This window comes from Molossus molossus, unplaced genomic scaffold (assembly GCF_014108415.1).
Source record: "Molossus molossus isolate mMolMol1 unplaced genomic scaffold, mMolMol1.p scaffold_m16_p_1, whole genome shotgun sequence".
Lineage (NCBI taxonomy): Eukaryota > Metazoa > Chordata > Mammalia > Chiroptera > Molossidae > Molossus > Molossus molossus.
In genome coordinates, this window is record NW_023425344.1 from 164,800,932 (window position 1) to 164,820,666 (window position 19,735).

Genomic DNA, 19,735 nt, shown 5'->3' on the forward strand with positions numbered 1-19,735 from the left:
GAGCCAGGAGGACTTCCTGATGAGTTGGATGTGGATGGTGAAGGAAAGAGATGGTTTCTTGTTTTTCTTTTTTTGTTAGTAAAATGACATATATAACATAAAATTAATGTTAATCATTAAAATATATTTTTAAATTTATTAATTTGAGAGAGAGAGAGACATCGATTTTTTTTTCCACTTACATGTGCTTTCATTGATTTATTCTTGTTATGTGCCCTGACCAGGGGTTGTACCCGTGACCTTGGCATATCAGGATGATGATCTAACCAACTGAGCAACCCAGCCAGGGCTTAACCATTTTTCGTGTGTAGTTCAGTGGCATTAAGTACATTCACACGGTTGTACAACCATTACCACTATTCATCTCTAGAACTATATAATTATCCCAAACTGACACTGTATCCATTAAACAATAACTCCCTGTTCCCCCATCCCCAGCCCATGGCACTCACTATTCTACTTTTGTTCTCTATGAGTTAGACTATTCTAGGTATCTCATATAAATGGAATCATACAATGTTTGTCCTATTGTGTCTGGATTATTTCACTTAGCTTAATGTTTTCAAGATTCATCCATGTTGTAGCATGTATCAGAATTTAATTTCTTTTTAGGTTTCTTGGGTTTGGTTTAAGCAACTGTGTGAATGGTATTGATATTTTCTGAGATGGAAAAGACTGCTGAAGGAGAGGTTGGAGGTTAAAATAGTTCTCTCTACACATGTTAATTTAAAAATGCGTAATAGACACTGTAGTGGATATGTTGATACATGCAGCACTCAGAGGAGAAGTTGGGGCTAAAGATTTAAATTTGGGTGTTATCAGAGTATAACTGGTATTTAAAACTATGGAACTGAATAAGATCACCTGGGAAATCAGAGTAGATTTGAGAAAATGGTCAGTTAACTAGTAGTACATTTTAAGGTTGTGATAAAGGAATATATGTATTCTAAGACTTACCTAAGTTGCTAAAACTATAGAGAGTTTTAAAAATTGATATTGGTTTTAAATGTTCTAATTGATATAGTACATTGATTTTAATTGGTTGTCTGCTTATTCTTTTATTAGCCAATTCCCTTACTTTCTTTGGCTTAAAATAATAGTGAGCTTTGTTCTTTTAGGAGTTCTCTGAGGAATTAAAAAAATAATTTGTGTTCGGATGAATTGGGTACTGACTAAAACGGCTACTTCCGAGAGCTACATAGCATAGAATTGTATCATGGTAGAGACAATTTGAAAATTAATAGATGCCACTGACAATAGGATAGAGGGGGTTTGCTTTTGAATGGAGTATTTTAGTGAGCAAACACCAGCTGTGCCTGAGTAAGGGTGGCACTCATCCAGGGGAAGGACGTTTTGGGGTAAATTTGTGTACTTTTTTTCTTTTTGAACAGCAGAGAGCCTTTTTAGTTAGCCTGCTGGTCTTTTTTCTTTTCCAAAGGATTAAATTTCAAAAGAAGGATCAGACCACTCTGGTGGGGTGAAGTGGGAGTGGAGGACATAGTTGGAATAAGAGGGATGTTTGCAACAATACTGGGTAGAACTTTCCCTAGACACTGTGGTTCATAGGCAGCTGACCAAATGCTTAAGAACCAAATCTTAATATTACTTATTTCCCTCCATTTAATGAGAATTACTCAGTTTAATTAGCTCCCAATTTTGTATTACAATGATCATACCACAGAGCTTGTTGAATATTAATTCTTTTAAAATAATTTTCTCCATTATAAATAATGCATGTTTTGGAGCATCAAATCTTTGCAAAAGTAGTTTGGTAGTAGAAATTGTTTTTATAATGGAGTAAAAAGACTTTGATTTCATATTACTACAGTTTGTTATAAGTAATCAAAAGAAAAAGGGAAATTTGAGAATCTAACAAATGTCATTTTTGAAGGAGGAAATTGAAGTCAGGAAAGAATAAACTTGGTTGGAAACAAGTCCTATAAATGGAACTTGAGTAGCTAACATCTGCCTTTGACAAAATCCCCTGCAAAGCTGCTGCTACTTGTCCTTGAGGTCCTTCAATTAGGGCTCTGCCATTTTCATATTTGCCATGGAAATGATTGCGATAATATGTGATGTTTTATTTTTATACATGATTAGATAGGGAAGATGCAAGCCAGCTGTTATTTAAGTGCGTGTCTTCTGAAACATTGCAGGGAATGTGACATAGGCAGTTGTAAATCAAAGGTAGCAGGGAATGTATTGCTGAGGCTAGTGGAGCAGGGGTGGGACAGATAACCTCTGATTTGTCTTGGTGTTGGCTCTGGCCAAGTTGGATAAGTTAGCTGATTACATCACATGGCCTGTGATTTTATGGCTCAGTTTGTAAAACTGGAAACCCTAAGTCATTTTTTTTCAAGTGTGTTGATTAACTATCTGCTATGTGTCAGACACTGTGGTAGGAATTTTGGATACAGTGGTGAATAAGACAGTCCAAGTGGTTTATTTACACCTGTGATAAGTGCCACAAAGAAGAAATCCTGTTTTCAGGAGAACATATAACAGGATACTGATTCTAATCTGAGGATTGAGGGAAGAATTCCTGGAGGGTGTAATATTAGTCACATCCACCTTCCTATAACCACCATTACTCTCCGTCCCATTACTCTGTTTTATTTTTTTCATGGTAATAATTATAGCTCCAGATCCTTCCTTCCTTCCTTCCTTCCTTCCTTCCTTCCTTCCTTCCTTCCTTCCTTCCTTCCTTCCTTCCTTCCTTCCTCTTTCTTTCTTTCTTTCTTTCTTTCTTTCTTTCTTTCTTTCTTTCTTTCTTTCTTTCTCTCTCTCTCTCTCTCTCTCTCTCTCTCTCTCTCTCTCTCCTTCCTTCCTTCTTTCCTTCCTTCCTTCCTTCCTTCCTTCCTTCCTTCCTTCCTTCCTTCCTTCCTTCCATCCATCCATCTAAAATCACTCATCCTCTCCCTCCATGTCTCATCCCCACCCCCGTCCCCCATTAGAATGAGAACTCCTGGAGAGCAAGAACCTTTGTGCCAGAAAGCCCTGAATAGAAAGAGCATATGGGGAGGTGAAGGAATCTGAAGAAGACCAATGAGGTGGTAGTCAGTGTGAGAGGGAGAATAGCAGCCTTGCAGACCATGTCAAGGATTTTAGGATTTATCCTAAGGGCAATGGGAAGCACTTTTAAGCAAGGCATAGAAATGATCATATTTGCTTAAAAATTACTTCACTGTTGCATGGAGAAGGAAGGGGATGTTGGAGTGGGCACAGGAGACCAGTGTAGGCTATTATAGTAAGCTCAGCAGGAAAGCATGATGATATCTTAGACTAGGGTATTTGCAATGGAAATGGAGGAGCAGGTAAAATTGGTAGGTCTTAATGATGGATTGGATATGACAGAAGAGAGGAAGAAGTCAGAGCTGACTTCCATTCCAGGTTTCTTGATTGTACAGCTGAGTTGATGTCAGATACATTTTCTCAATACATTTGAAAAAGAATATGCTTATTTTAAAGTTTGGTATACAGTAAAGTTGCCTCTGATTGTGAAAATTCAGCAAATGTGTTGAACTTTCCTAGTCAAATTTTGGTCAAGATAGAAAAACAATACTTTTTTGTCTATCTGTACTGATTTTACCTACTAATCAGTAATCTATGTCTTTGTTTAAGACTTGCTAATTGTTATAATTGAGATTTATAACAACTGTTCTAGCAGTTTTTTAATGGTTCTATTGACATATAATTTATATACCTTCTAATTAATCTATTGGAAGTGCACAATTCAGTGGTTTGTAACATAGTCACAGAAATGTGCATCTATCAACATCAATTTTAGAACATTTTTATTACCCCCCAAATAAATCCTGCAACTCTTAGCCATAATTTCTCAAAGTTCCCATGTACCCCAGGCCCTAGGCAACTACTAATTTGCTTTCAGTCTCTATAGATTTGCCTATTTTGGACATTACATAAACATGGAAACATACAATATATGATTTTTGTTACTAGCGTCTTTCACTTAGCATAATATTTTCAAAGCTTATCATGTTGTAGTATATATTACTTCATTTCTTTTTATTGCTGAGTAATAGTCATTGTATAGATGTATCACATTGTTATCCATTTCATTAGTTGATGTACATCTGGGTTGTTTCCACTTTTTGGTTATTATGAATAATGCTGCTATGAATATTTGTGTATAAGTTTTTTTGTGGACCTGTATATTCAGTTCTCTTGGGGCTGCACCTAGCAGTGGAATTGCTGGGTCATGTGACAATATTGTGCTTAACCATTTGAGGGACTGCCAGACTGGTTTTCCAAAGTGGCTAGAACCGCCCTGGCTGTTATGGCTTAGTGGTAGAGCGAAGAGTCCTGGGTTTGATTCCGGCCAAGGACACGTACTTTGGTTACAGTTCGTCCTTGGCCCCAGTTGGGGTTGTGTGGGTGGCAACCAATCGGTGTGTTTTTCTCACCTCTCTCTCTCTCTCTCTCTCCCTCCTTCCCTCCCTCCCACTCTATCTGAAGATAAATATAAAAAATCCTCGAGTGAGGATTAAAAAAAAATAGATAACAAACAAAAAAGAGTGGCTATAACCATTTTATATTTCTAGTAGGAGTGGGCGAAGATTCCAGTTTTTCTACATCCTTGCCAGTACTTATCTTGTCTTTTTGGTTATAGTCATCCTTATGAGTATGAAGTGGTTTCTCATTGCATTTCCTCACAGTGTTTCTATGGGACTAAAATGATAATGAGATTGAAGCTGGGCAGTTTACTGGTTGACATAGAATTTAAGAAGTCATTTTTATCATGAGAGAGCAGAGATGAATTGGCATATGTAAGTATTTGAAGCATTTCTTGAGGCTTTACATTGTTTTTCTAGTTCTCATTTAGCAATGAACAGTTAAAACATTTTATTTTGTACCTAAATTTCAAAAAGGTTGTGAGGTTCTACAAAAATAATTTTTCACAAATACCTAAAATATTTATGTTATAGTTTTTTGTTCCATTTAAAATATAATCTTACCTGGCTGGTGTGGCTCAGTGGCTGAGCATTGACCTGTGTACCAATAGGTCACCATTTTGATCCCCTGGTCAGGCACATGCCCAGGTTGTGGGCCTGATCCCCAGAGGGGGCCATGCAGGAGGCGGCCAATCGATGTTCTCTCTCATTGATGTTTCTATCTCTCTCTCCCTCTCCCTTCCTCTCTCTCTTAAATCATTAAAGAAAAAAAACATTTTTTAAAATAAATAAATAAATAAAATACTTTTTTTTTTTCTATTTTTACCCAAGGATATTTTTCCATTTATCTTCAGAGGGGGGGGGGGAGGAGAGAGAGAGAGAGAGAGAGAGAGAGAGAGAGGAGAGAGAGAAAGAAACATTGATGTGAGAGAGACACATTGACTGGTTGCCTCCCTTATGACCCCGACCAGGGCTGGGGGACGAAGCCACAACCAAGGTTTGATTGGAATCAAACCTGGACTCTTGGGTTCGCAGGCCAACATTCTAACTTCTGAGCCAAACCGGCCACGGCTTAAAATATAATCTTCATCTTTTTTGTGTCCTAAACAACATATTTGAGATTGTCTCAGTGATTATGGACAAATTTGATTTAACAATCCAAGGACCATCTTATACCAGACAGTGTGTTTACTCGTGCTAACTTCACAATATCTCCTGCCTTGTGGGAGAGGCAGATGTACATATTTATTTACATATGACAAGATATGTGATAATAAGATATACATATCATTAGTAAGAATGTGGTAAGTGCAGCAGTTGTTGGGTATACACAGAGTATGTTAATACCAGAGTGGACAGAAGTCAATTCCGGTTTTAAGCAAAGGTAGTAATTTGATGGCTAGGTAGAATTTGGCAGGTAGAAAAATAGCAGAAAGTAAGAGAGTTCTAGGTTGAAGGAATTATGTGAGCAAAGTTTTGTAGCAGGAAATTTATTATAAGGTGTTTGGAATGAGAATTGGTCTATATGGCTGTAGTGTATGGTATATTAGGATAAGAGGGTTGTGGAGAATTCAGTTGAAGATAGACTGGATTCATATGTACAGGAGTATGGATTTTGTCCTTGATCAGTGGGCTATATTAGAAAGTTTTCTACTAGTGTATAGTTCATGGTAAAATCTGTGTTTTTCAAAGGTAAGATTTATAGTGATGTTGAAGGACAAATTAGAGGCAGATTGGAGGCAAGAGAGGCTGTTGCAATGGCCAGAGTGAGGGTTTACTTATCAACTAAAATTGGCTTGAAAGTAGGGGTTTATTATTTCATTTAACAAGAAATCTGGAAGTTAAAGAGATGGTTAAAAACCATTCTAACTATATGACGGCCCTGGGTTGGCATTTCTACATTTCTCTTGGCTTAATCCTTATGGTCACAAGATGGCTGTCTTACAACAGAGGAAAAAAGGGTGTGCTTTGTTATTGTTTTTATTAGGGAAGAAAACTTTCGCCAGGCACTTCACTAAGATTGCCTTATAACTGTGACTTAGCTGCAAGGGAGGCCAGGAAAGTGGAGAATCTGACATTTTCCACCTTTATAGTAGGAGGTGACCTCTGCCTATGAAAAAAAAAGGGTGTGTGTGTGTGTCGGCAGAGTAAGGGGTCTCAGTGGGTAGCAGCTAGTAGTGTCCACAGATGCTAATGTCCTCTAGAGAGCAGTAGAAAGGCAAAGGAAGAGGCAAATTTAAGGGACAGAAGGGAAGGAGGAATTAAAGATGACTCCAGGTTTTGGTGCTGAATGAAAAAAAGGTGGTGTCACTTATTAAAATTTATTTCCCAGTCTAAAATAGAATTGGGTCGTTACTCTACTCAGAACACTTACTGAATATGAAACTTGATGCCTAGGACCCCGTGATCTCACCTTCTGATCACTAAACTAACAGAAGAGGCAGTTGGAGGTAGTAGAGTGGTTTTTAAGTGCTCTCCTAAGACCAGTGCCAGCTTGCTGCATAAGCATCACCTGGGGAGCTTGTTAAATAAATCAGAATCGCTGTGAATTGATATTTTTAGATCTGGGATTTGACCATCAATTTTGTTAATAAGTTCCCCAGATAATTCTGATACCCAGCTAGGTTTGGATATATTTGTTAGGAAAAGTGTGAACTTTGGTTTTAGGCAAATCTGAATTAGAACCCCAGCTCTTTACTTACCAACTGTGTGGACGTGGGCAAGGCGCTTGACCTCTCAAAGCTCAGGTCCCTCATCTATGAAATGTGTAAGAATAACGTGCAGCTACTTTACAGAGCTATTGTGAAACACAGAGCTATATATGTAATGTTTCTAGCATAATGACTCACACATAGTAAGGACTCAATAACTGGCTATTTTTATGTATATTTAGCCTGTAATAAGGACTGTGCATTTGATTTAGTAAAGAAACACAAATGCCTATACAATTACAACAACAACAACAAAAAATAAGAAGCAGAATATAATAAATTACTTCTCTTCTTGCTTAGTGTCCATTGTAATCAATAGCTGATTTCCTTTTGGCACAGCCAAATATCTTCTAGGCTTGAGCATTTGAGCCTTTGTTTATTTTCTTACTGCATTTTCCGATGTGTCTATTATGTGTAATCTATATTAATATCAACTTAAAAATTGGCTAATATAACAAACACCCTAAATCCAATTTCTCTGAATGATGTTATTTAATATTTAATAGAGGCTATTTTCACAGTGATGTATAAAACCGTAAACTAGACATGATTTTTGCTCTTTTTATAAAACAAAACTCCCAGAAACTAATATAATATTGTATGTCAACTGTAATTGAAATATATACTGGGTTTAGGTAATTATATTTGTAGAACCTCATTTAGTAGGTGATGATTATAATGGTTGGTACCTTGTGTTTTTTTCCATAGTTTTTGAACTATTTTTAATTTGTTATGTAGTTATGTATATATTTGAATATGGTAAATGTATAAATTTCACTCATGATCTAGATGCCATCTTCAATTAAGCGGATTATCTAAATTCTTAAGGTTCATGCATTTTATAGAAAAAGTTATATTTGCTGATGGGTAACCACTAATGTTTATTAATAGTATTAATTGACTTGAGACTTGTGTGTCTGCCTCTGTGGCATCTTTTTTAAGAATAATTCAGTGCACTGGATAAGGAACTTAATGTCAAATATTGAAGTGAAAGATAAGGCAGTGTTTTCTTGTTTAAATTAATTGTGTAACAGAGGAGTGAACTGTGTTATAATAGATCCTAAAGCCAATCTTCTGTTAGGACATTTTTCTTACTTGCTTTCCCCCTCCTCCATATGTGTACAGACACACGTACCACATTCAGCCAACACAAAGTAAAAATACTGTTTTATAAGAAAATGTTTAGATAGATAAAAAGCCCACTGCTTTTCCTTTCTATTTTCTGTATGGCTTTAGGTAGGAAGCATAACGCACAACATGCTTTCAGATTTCCAATTAGAAGCAGTAGCAGTTTTGTTTTGAATAGCTCCAAAGAAGCTGTTGGCTGGGGGTTTCCTCCTCGGTACCCTTTGGCCTACCTTTTAAATTTCTTTTGATAAAGTGCAGCTTGCTGCCAGTAATTCATTCTCTCACTTTGTTCATGGAAGTTGCTGAATTAGATTAAGTTAGAAAGAGAATGGTTACCCTAATTTTACATTTAATATATTCTTCCTCAGTTTTATTTCATTTATAACACATCACTGGCACAACTATTGCACATCCTTTGAATTTTATGATCTGATTTTGTCGATAAGTTATCCACATCTTTCCCAATGAATAATCTATCTTTTTTCCCTTAATTATTTCTTCTCCCCCACTAACTTGGCTCTCACCAATTCATTTTCTTTTCTCTCAGTTTTTTTCTCAGTAAATTATTTCCCCCATCACATCTCCTAGAGGAATAAAAAGGGCCCTTAATCCTCAGCAGGGCAGTATTGGAAGGGTCACTAGAGGACCAGAGCAGAGGGCATGTGCAGGCATGGGTTTCAAAACTAACTGTGTGGCTCCTTAGAGTTTGAATCTGAAGTGTGGATCAAGTACTCTATTCACATCCGATTCCTGTGATTGCTGCACTGCTTTTCTTAGGAAGAGCTGCTATCAGAATTGTAAATGCTCTTCCCTGCATTGCAGTTTAGTTAAGGACACTCGGAAGGAAATGATGTTGGTTTAGTGCTTTAGTGGCAGTACTTTATCGGGCTCGGGAAAGGCTCTTGTTTCCTTAAGTTTCTAGGTCTGGCAAAAAAGTGACTGGTTGATGTCACAAATAAGATGACTTTATTTTTAGGGATTAGTGCCTAGAAGTATCTTTTTCTATATGTTATGCATTACCATGCTGATAGAAGGCTTTCAAAATTTTCTCTGATTTTGAAGACTTTACTTACTACGGGCATTAATACTTTTTTTCTTTAGTTATACAGGGCAAGGATTTAAGGTTTTTATTTTCTTAATGTTAGATGTTTTACTCTTAATTTACTTTCCCTGTTATGGATTAGATGAAAATGGGAGACCTAAAGGAATCGCTTCTTGTCCTGCTCATCCTGCTCTGGAAAGGAAACAAACAAACAAACCCAGAACAAAACTCCTGTGCAGCTTTTATATTTGAAATCCTATTGAACCTAACCTAGTGAGCAGATTAAATTTTGCCCTCTTTTTAATGAGCCCTTTCATACAGTGTTATGGCTTAGTTTTCAAAGATTTAGGTAGTGTGCTCATATATATATATTTTGGTTTTCTTATTTTTGTTCATTTTTACTTTTATTTTTTAAATTATTTATTTATTTTTTTGTTACAGATATTTTTCCTTTTTTACCCCATTGGCATCCCCCATCCCAAACCTATCCCCGCCCCGTCCCCAGCTTAGTTGTCCATGTCCATTGGTCATGCATACATGCATATAAGTTCTGTGATTTATCTCTTGACACTCCACCCACCCCCTTCTGAGGGATGTCAGTCTGTGCCCTACTTCCATGTTTCTGGGTCTACCATATTCCTCAGACTCTTATGTTCATTATATTCCGTATATAAGTGAGATCATGTGGTATTTGTCTTTTCCACTTGGCTTATTTCACTTAGGATAATACTTTCTAGGTCCCTCCATATTGTCTCAAAGGATAAGAGACCTTTCTTTCTTACCGCTGCAAAGTACTCCATTGTGTGTATGTAACACTGCTTTTTTATCCATGCATCTACTGATGGACACTTGGGATGTGTCCAGATCTTAGCTATTGTAAATAGTGCTGCTATGAACATGGGGGTACATATATTCTTCCTGATTGGTGTTTCAGGCTTCTTGGGGTATATTCCTAGAAGCAGGATCACTGGGTCAAATGGAAGTTCAATTTTTAATTTTTTGAGGTAACACCATATTGTTTTGCATAGTGGCTACACCAGTCTGCATTCCCACCAGCAGTGTACTAGAGTCCCCTTTTCTCCACACCCTCACCAACATTTGTTTGATGATTTGTTGATGGCGGCCATTCTGACAGGTGTGAGGTGATACCTCCTTGTTGTTTTAATTTGCATCTCTCCGATGATTAGTGATGTTGAGCATTTCTTCATATGTCTCTTGGCCATTTGTATGTCCTGTTTGGAGAGGTGTCTATTTGGTTCTCTGCCCATTTTTTAATTGGGTTCTTTGTCTTCCTTTTGTTGAGTTGTACGAGCACTCTATATATATTGGAAATTAACCCCTTATCTGATGTGTCATTGGCAATGATGTTCTCCCATACAGTGGGTTGGCTTTCCATTTTGATGATTGATTCTTTTGCTGTGCAGAAGCTTTTTAGTTTGATGTAGTCCCAAGTGTTCATTTTCTCCTTTGTTTCTGTTGCCTTAGGTGATGTATCAGTGAAAATTCTGTTGCGTACGATGTCCGAAATTTTGATGCCTACATTTTCTTCTAGAATTTTTATGGATTCACGGGTCACATTTAAGTCATTTATCCTTTTTGAGTTTATTTTTGTGTATGGTGTAAGTTGATGGTCTAGCTTCATTTTTTTGCATGTAGCTGTCTAATTTTCCCAACACCATTTATTAAAGAGGCTGTCTTTACTCCACTGTATGCTCTTGCCACCTTTGTCAAATATTAATTGAGCATATTGCCTTGGGTCCATTTCTGGGTTTTCAGTTCTGTTCCACTGGTCAATATGCCTGTTCTTGTGCCAGTACCAGGCTGTTTTGATTACAGTCGCTTTGTAGTATAACCTGATATCTGGTATTGTGATCCCACCTACTTTGTCCTTTTTCAAAATTGCTATGGCCATTCGGGGACTTTTTTGTTTCCATATGAACTTCTGAAGTATTTGTTCTAGTTCTGTGAAATATGTCGTTGGTATTTTGATGGGGATTGCATTGAATCTGTAGATTGCTGTGGGTAGTATGGACATTTTAATGATGTTAATTCTTCCAATCCATGAATAGGGTATGTGCTTCCACTTTTTTATATCTTCCTTTATTTCGTTTTCCAATGTCCTGTAGTTGTCTGCAAATAGGTCCTTTACTTCTTTGGTTAAGTTTATTCCTAGGTATCTTAATTTTTTTGCCGCGATGGTAAATGGGATTGTTTTTTCAGTTTCTCTTTCTGTGAGTTCATCATTAGTGTATAAAAATGCCATTGATTTCTTGACGCTAATTTTGTATCCTGCTACTTTGCCAAATTCATTTATTAAGTCTAGTAGACATTTCATGGAGTCTTTAGGGTTTTCTATGTATAATATCATGTCATCTGCAAATAATGACAGTTTCACTTCCTCCTTTCCAATTTGGATCCCTTTTATTTTTTTCCTCATGTCTGATTGCTGTGGCTAAGACTTCCAGTACAATGTTAAATAAGAGTGGCGAAAATGGACATCCCTGTCTTGTTCCTGTTCTTAAGGGAAATGTTTTTAGTTTCTGCCCATTGAGTATGATGTTGGCTGTAGGTCTTTCATATATGGCCTTTATCCTGTCTTGTTCCTGTTCTTAAGGGAAATGTTTTTAGTTTCTGCCCATTGAGTATGATGTTGGCTGTAGGTCTTTCATATATGGCCTTTATTATGTCGAGATATGATCCCTCTATTCCCACATTGCTGAGAAATGGATGCTGGATTTTGTCGAATGCCTTTTCAGCGTCTATTGATATGATCATGTGGTTTTTATTCTTCATTTTGTTTATGTGGTGTATCACATTTATTGATTTGCGAATATTGTACCAGCCTTGCATCGCTGGAATGAATCCCACTTGGTCATGGTGAAAAATTTTTTTGATGTATTGCTGGATCGGATTTGCTAGTATTTTGTTCAGGATTTTGGCGTCTATGTTCAGCAGGGATATTGGCCTGTGGTTTTCTTTCTTTGTAGTGTCTTTTTCTGGTTTTGGAATTAGAATTATGCTGGCCTCATAGAACATGTTTGGAAGTTTTCCTTCTTCTTGAATTTTTTGAAGTAGTTTGAGGAGAATGGGTGTTAGTTCTTCTTTGAATGTTCGGTAAAACTCCCCCATGAAGCCATCTGGGCCTGGGCTTTTGTTTGCTGGGAGAGTCTTGATTACCTCTTCAATGTCCTTAGTTGTTATTGGTCTGTTCAAGTTTTCTGTCTCTTCCCAGTCCAGTTTTGGGAGACTAAGTATTTCTAGAAATTTGTCCATTTCGTTTAGATTGTCAAATTTGTAGCTGTTAATGATCTTTTGTATTTCTGTGCTGTTGGTTGTTACTTCTCCTCTTTCATTTCTGATTTTGTGTATTTGGGTTCTCTCTCTTTGTTTCTTGGTGAGTCTAGCTAAGGGTCCATCAATCTTGTTTATCTTTTCGAAAAACCAGCTCTTTGTTTCATTGATCTTTTGAATTGTTTTTTTGGTGTCTATGTTGTTTATTTCTGCTCTGATCTTTACTATTTCCTTCCTTCTACTTGCTCTGGGGTTTTCTTTTTGTTTGCTTTCTAATTCTTTAAGTTGTGAGGTTAGACAGTCAATTAGAAATTTTTTTTTCTTTCTTGAGGTAGGCTATGAACTTCCCTCTCAGAACTGCTTTTGCTTCATCCCATAGATTTTGTGTTGTGTGTTCATTTTCATTGGTTTCCAGGAATTGTTTAATTTCTTCCTTGATCTCCTCGGTAACCCATTCATTGTTTAATAACATGCTATTTAGCCTCCATGTGTTGAAATGTCTTTGCATGTTCTTGTTGCAGTTGATTTCTAGTTTCATGCCATTGTGATCTGAGAGGATACTTGATATGATTTCAATCTTCTTGAACATGTAGATATTTAGTTTGTGTCCTATCATGTGGTCTATCTTTGAGAATGTCCCATGTGCACTTGAGAAGAATGTGAATTCTGTAGTTTTGGGGTGTAATTCTCTGTAGATATCTATTAAATTCATTTGGTCTAATGCTTCATTTAGAGTCTCTGTTTCCTTGCTAATTTTTTGTCTGGAGGATCTATCCAGTGATGTCAGCGGGGTGTTGAAGTCCCCTGCTATAATTGTATTGCTGTTGATTTCTCCTTTGAAGTCCTCCAGGAGATTTTAAATATATTTTGGTGCTCCTATATTGGGTGCATATATGTTTATCAAGGTTATATGTTCCTGTTGGATAGATCCTTTCAATATTATGTATTGGCCATCTCTGGACCATAGGCCAAATCTCTAACTGCTGAGTCTAATCAGCCAGAGCTGTAGTCGCCCTCTTTGTCTCTAGTTATGGCCTTCATTTTGAAATCTATTTTATCAGATATGAGTATTGCTACCCCAGCTTTTGTTGCTTTCCATTTGCTTGGAAAAATTTTTTCCATCCCTTCAATTTCAACCTATGTGAGTCTTTTGTTTTGAGCTTCGTCTCTTTTAAACAACATATAGATGAGCCATGCTTTCTTATCCAATCAGCTACTCTGTGTCTTTTTATCGGAGCATTCAGTCCATTTAGATTTAAGGTGATTATTGATATGTATTTGTTTATTGCCATTTTTGTTTAGTGTGGTTATATTTTTCTTCCTATTTCTTCTACTAATTACAGTAGTCCTTTTAACATTTCTTGCAGTGATGGTTTGGTGGTAATGTATTCCCTTAGCCTTTTTTTGTCTGGGAAGCTCTTTATTTGACCTTCTATTTTGAATGATAGCCTTGCTGGGTAGAGTAATCTTGGATTCAGATTCTTGTTTTTCATGACCTTGATTACTTCATGCCATTCCCTTCTAGCCTGTAGTGTTTCTTGTGAGAAGTCAGCTGAGAGCCTTATGGGATTTCCTTTGTAGGTAACCTGTTGCTTATCTCTTGCTGCTTTTAGGATTCTCTCTTTGTCTTTAGTTTTTGGCATTTTAATTACTATGTGTCTTGGTGTGGGCCTGTTTGGGTTCTTCTTACTTGGGACTCTCTGTGCTTCTTGAACTTGAATGCCTTCTTCCTTCACCAAATTAGGGAAGTTTTCTGTCACTATTTATTTGAATATATTCTCTAACCCTTGCTCATTTTCTTCTTCTTCAGGGATTCCTATGATGCGAATATTATTACGTTTCCAGTTGTCCCACAGTTCTCTTAAGCTGTCTTCCTGTTTTTAAATCGTTTTTTCCTTTTCGTTTTCTTATTGGTTGATTTTTTTTCTACCCTGTCTTCTAATTCACTGTTGAGGTCCTGAGCTTCCTCTACTCTGCTTTTAGATCTTCCAATGTGTTTTTCCTTTTAGATATTTCATTTTTTATCTCTTCTTGGTGGCTTTTAATTTCCAATTGGTTTATTTTCAGCATCTCTATGTCCTTACTCATGCTGTTGAGCTTCGTCAAGATCATGGCTCTGAATTCTAGCTCTGGTAGCTTGCCTAACTGCTCCACATTGATCTCATCTTCGGTGGAGGTGTCTTGTTTTTTCATTTGGCTTCTGTTTCTGTGTTTTACCATTTTGGCTATCACAGTGGTCTTTGGAGCCTGTCAAGTTTTCCCTGTGGGTGTTGGTGTTCTGCTGTTTGTGGCTCCCTTTCCTGGGTTTAGATGAGCGAGGGAGGACCCACGTTAAACACCACTGTGAAGTGTTACTTTCCTGGTTACAGTTGCTAGCCCAGGAAAGGTACTGTTATCCTCTACCTGTTTGCCTGGAGGCTAGCAGTTGAGTTTACTTGAAGAGTTTTGGTTTGTCAGTTGATTGAAAAACTCCCTCACTCAGCAAAAGGTGATTTCCCGAGGGTGGGGCAGATGCTTGTTGTTAATGAGCCTCAATGAACATTTCAATGACCCACAAGTTGGGGTTATATCTCCGAGGGAGGGGCTGCTGCCTCTCCCCAGAGCCCTGGGAAGGAGCAAGATGGCCACTGTCCTGCATGGCTACAACTCAGCAAAAGCTCTGAGTGCCGTCCAAATCCTGAGGGTCTCCACGCAGTTCCAGTCCGGTCTGCCCTCCCTCTGCCGGAGCCCAAGGTGAGTGGCTGTGGCTCTTTTAGCCTCTTTCCCGGCTCTGCGCTGTCGAGCCACTTGGGTGTTTATCCTGAGTGGGCTGCTCCCAGCTAAGGCCGCTGCCGAGCTGCCAACCATGGGCTCCCAGCCCCCGTCTCGCACCTTCACAATCCTACCAGCATCGAGTCAGTGTCTCTGGTTATGTGGTCCTCACAAACTGCTTTTCTGTTGCTTTTTCCCATCGATTTGTCTGTGTTATAGTTGTAATTCCAGTTTGGTTTTGGGAGACGGTCTGTGTAGCTCCGTTCACTCCGCCGCCATTTTGGTTCTCAGATATATCTCGGTTGCCTCTTGTATGTGCTCCAACCAGGGCTCAAACCCACAACCTAGGTGTGTGCCCTGACTGGAATTGAACCCACAATCTTTTTGTGTATGGTACCATGCTCCAACCAGCTGAGCCACCCGGCCAGGGCTCCTCTCTTTCCTTTTTGATATATGTAAGCATTGCTACTAAGTTTAGATCAGTGGGTAACTACTCTAGGGAGAGTATGCAGAGAACCTAATATAGAAGAATCTTCCTTGTTTTTAGTCCCATTGTCTAGAATGCAGAGGAACTCTAAAAGTCTTGTCATCTTCCTCCCATTCTCTTTATTCTTATGTGATAATGGACATTAGCAGCCATCTACATATATGTAAAGTATACTCCTACTACAGCAAATTTTAGTGTAGATCTTTAGTTTTGTCCTGAACCATGATGCCTAAGGGTTCACTTTTATTTTTTTATTTTTTGTTTTTATTTTTTTTTTAATCCTCACCTGAGGATATTTTCCCATTGATTTTTAGATAGAATGGAAGGGAGCGAGGGTGGGAGAAAGAGAAACATCGATGTGAGAGACACATATCGATTGGTTGCCTCCTGCATGACCCTGGGGCTGAGGAGTGAACTTGCAACCCAGGTATGTGCTTTTGATCAGGAATCAAACCTGAGACCCTTTGGTCTGTGGGCCGACACTCTAACTGCTTACTTAAACCAGCCAGGGCTGAAGTCTTCACTTTTAGAAGGCATAGTTTTCTTCTAGACGACAGGATAGATTTTCTCTAACATTTTGAAGGAAACTTGTAGATCTAGTGATGATAAAATTGAGGCTACCAGTTTTATATTGTAAGAACCTCTTAGTTGTTTTCCTGTTTTATGAAAATATAAACTTAAAAAGCTGTTATTTTACTTGATAGGTATTTTTAGAAGATCAATTTGCAACCTGGGACCTAACCTTTTCTAGTTATTATAAAACCAGCAGTAATATAAGAGAGCAAGGAAAAAGAATCTTAAAATATTTTTTGTTTTTGTTGGCATTTATTATTATTTTCTGGTACTTTTTAGTTTTTGTAAATGTTAGGAGAAAAGATGGAAAAGAGGAGAAATTCTAGGATGATAATTACAATGTTAGCAGACTCTTCAACTAATATTCTTTTGTTTGTGGTTTCAAAAGGAGTTAAAGTGGGTCAGAATTTCTCTTTGAATGTTTCTACCTTTTAAAAGCTAACACTTAAGTTCATTAAACCTAAACTTTATATACTACCATATTGAAGGTAAGTGTTCTTCTTGTTTTCTCATTTATTTTACAATAAGCTGATGTTTTGGTAGAGGTAGATATTAATCCCTAGTCTTTTAGTCTCTGTGTCACACTGGGACATTCAATAGTTTTCTTAGAACTGCATTTGAGTCAATATAAAGTTAGGGACATAAATGTTGAATGTACTTTATTTTGTGTATTTATAGGAACCAGACAGCAAGGTTTAAAAAGTGATTTTGTGTCTGGAAATAGGTAGATAACATGGAAGATGAGGATTGTTTAGTTAAAAAAATGTTTTTTGAGAGGTTTTATCTTGACAGGATACAGGAAGAGAGTGAGGAGAATGTAAGTCTTGGTGAAACATAACTCAAAGGCATATAGTTAGTAATAGCATGCTGTTTGTTTGTATATGAAAAATATCAATAACAGATTGATTTAATTTATCAAAGGAAAAAGAGAAGGGGGGAGAAGGGAAAAACAGACGTATTTGGGAATAGTGAATTTTGTTTACCTTTCTTTGGGTGAGCTGCTGATTTAACTGGCAGCTGGTGAAGAGGACAGTCAGGATATTCTGCCTTTGGGCAGCTGGGTGGGTCATCAAAGAAAGCAGTTTTGGTTGTTTATAAATCTCCAGAAGACCTTTCTTGTGTAACTGTTACTTGCACATAGGAGGTTGTCTCTCTATTATGTCTGCCACTATCCTCCTGAGCATTTCCATGCCAGGTCTACATCAGAATGTCTCACTTGCTTTAATTATGATCTTGTTTCTATGATTTCTTCTATAATTTTGTATTCTTTGGTGTGTTAGATTGCCTTTCCAAAAGTTAATGCTACATCTTCCTGGGGTATTGCTGGTCATTTCAATCATTATTTTAACACTGTGTGCATGTAATTTGTTAGTTCTTAGATAAAAAAGTCTTAGTCTGTGATTGAGACTGTATGGGAAACCTAAACCACAATGTGTATGCAGTGGATTTGTCTGGCCAGTTCTCTAGTAAACCAACAAAAAGTGTTTACCCAAAGCAGTTTGTGCTCTTTTACCTTACTGTTGCTTTGAAAGTTTAGGTTGTGAATTTGGATTTTTTTTTTTTTTTTTTTTTGCAAATTGTCTTTTCTGTAGTCGAATTTACTGTTTTTATATGCTTTATCTTCGATGAAGAATGGGAATAATCTAATGGTAAATTCTGCTTTCTTACAGTCAAAGGCGATTGGTTTGTTAGATGTGGATGTGTATGGCCCATCAATTCCAAAGATGATGAATCTTAAAGGAAGTCCAGAATTATCACAGAGTAAGTAAAAAGAAATAAATAGTATGATAATAGTTACACTTTTATTTAGTATTTATTACCTGCTTGGTACTAAATAAAAGTCAGGCATTTTACTATGTATTATGTGCACTCAGAGTAATATAGTAATTCTGAAATCAGATATGGAGCTAGACTGCCTGGGTTTGAATTCCAGATCTGTCACTGACTGTGTGGGTTTGAGTGAATTGTTTAACCTCTTTGTGCCTCAGTACCGCCCTCATACGTAAAACAGGGCTAACGATTGCTGTGAGTAATCGCTCAATTACAAAATTGCTGTAAGTGTAATGCATTTGACACTATCTGGCACATAGTAAGTGATCAATAGTTAGCTCATCACGATTGTCTCTTCATATTAAATGTGTGGCTCTATGGAAGTATTTGAATAGAAAGTATATAACATATTTGTGTTAGAAGAGATGAAAATTATTTTCTCTAATCAGATTGTTGTCATACCTGTCTTAAAGTGTTAAAAAACAAACAAACCCAGAATGTTAGTTTCTTTCCCCAGCCTTCAGTGCCATCAATAGGAAAGAGTAATTTTTTTGAGTAAATCTTTTAATATTTACTATTCTTTTTTTTTTTTTTTAATCCTGACCCGAGGACATTTTTGTATGTATCTTCAGATAGAGCAGGAGAGAGAGAGAGGGGAAGAGAGAGAGAGAAACATCGATATGAGAGAGACACATCAAATGGTTGCCACCCACACAACCCCAACTGGGGCTGGGAACAAACTGCAACCGAGGTACGTGCCCTTAGCGGGAACTGAACCCGGGACTCTTTGGTCCACGGGCCAACGCTCTAACCGCTGAGCCAGACTGGCCAGGGCTACTATTCTTGTTATTACATTTTTCTCATAAAGCTATCAAATGTAAAGCTTTAGGAACAAGAAAGTGTGCCCTGGCCGGTTTGGCTCAGCGGTTAGAGCGTCGGGCTGCGGTCCAGAGAGTCCGGGGTTCAGTTCCCGCTAAGGGCACATACCTTGGTTGCAGTTTGTCCCCGGCCCTGGTTGGTCATGCGGGTGGCAGCCACTCGATGTGTCCCTTTCATTTTGATGTTTCTTTCTCTCTCTCTGTTCCTCTCTCTCCCTCCCATTCTACCTGAACAAAAAACGGATAAATGTCCTCGAGTGAGGATTAGAAAAAAGAACAAGAAAATGCTATGATCAAAAAATGAAAAATTGGAACAACTAATAACTTTTCTTGAAAATTGGTTTTAAGTGAAAAGTTTATTTCTAATTATAATGAGTATAAAATCGAATAACTTCTTTTTGTTTCTTATTGGACTTTTTATTTTCCATGGATCTAGAACAAAATGACTGTATTTACTAAAGAGTATTTATTGGATTATCTACATACTGTGTTTCTTTTGTTGTTGTCATTAAAAGTTAGTTATAGATGTTGTCTGCTATTTAAGATGCTTTTGTTTGTATTTTAGTTGTTAAAGTCAATCACAATATTAAATTCTGGATAATTATTTATGAGACAATAAGGATTCTTCTTAATATTTTGAACGGAACTTGAAGATCTAGTGATGATAAAATTGACCCTAGCAGTTTTATATT

At 37.3% G+C, this 19,735-nt stretch overlaps 1 protein-coding gene across 1 annotated transcript in view; it reads left to right on the top strand.

Annotated features, from left to right (window-relative positions):
- Nucleotides 1-19,735, top strand: part of NUBPL (nucleotide binding protein like) — a 241,207-nt gene that overhangs the window by 25,983 nt on the left and 195,489 nt on the right. Inside the window, exon 4 of the mRNA XM_036276141.1 lies at nucleotides 18,066-18,156. Coding sequence (XP_036132034.1) covers nucleotides 18,066-18,156 — 91 coding nt within the window. The remainder of the gene's footprint in view (nucleotides 1-18,065; nucleotides 18,157-19,735) is intronic.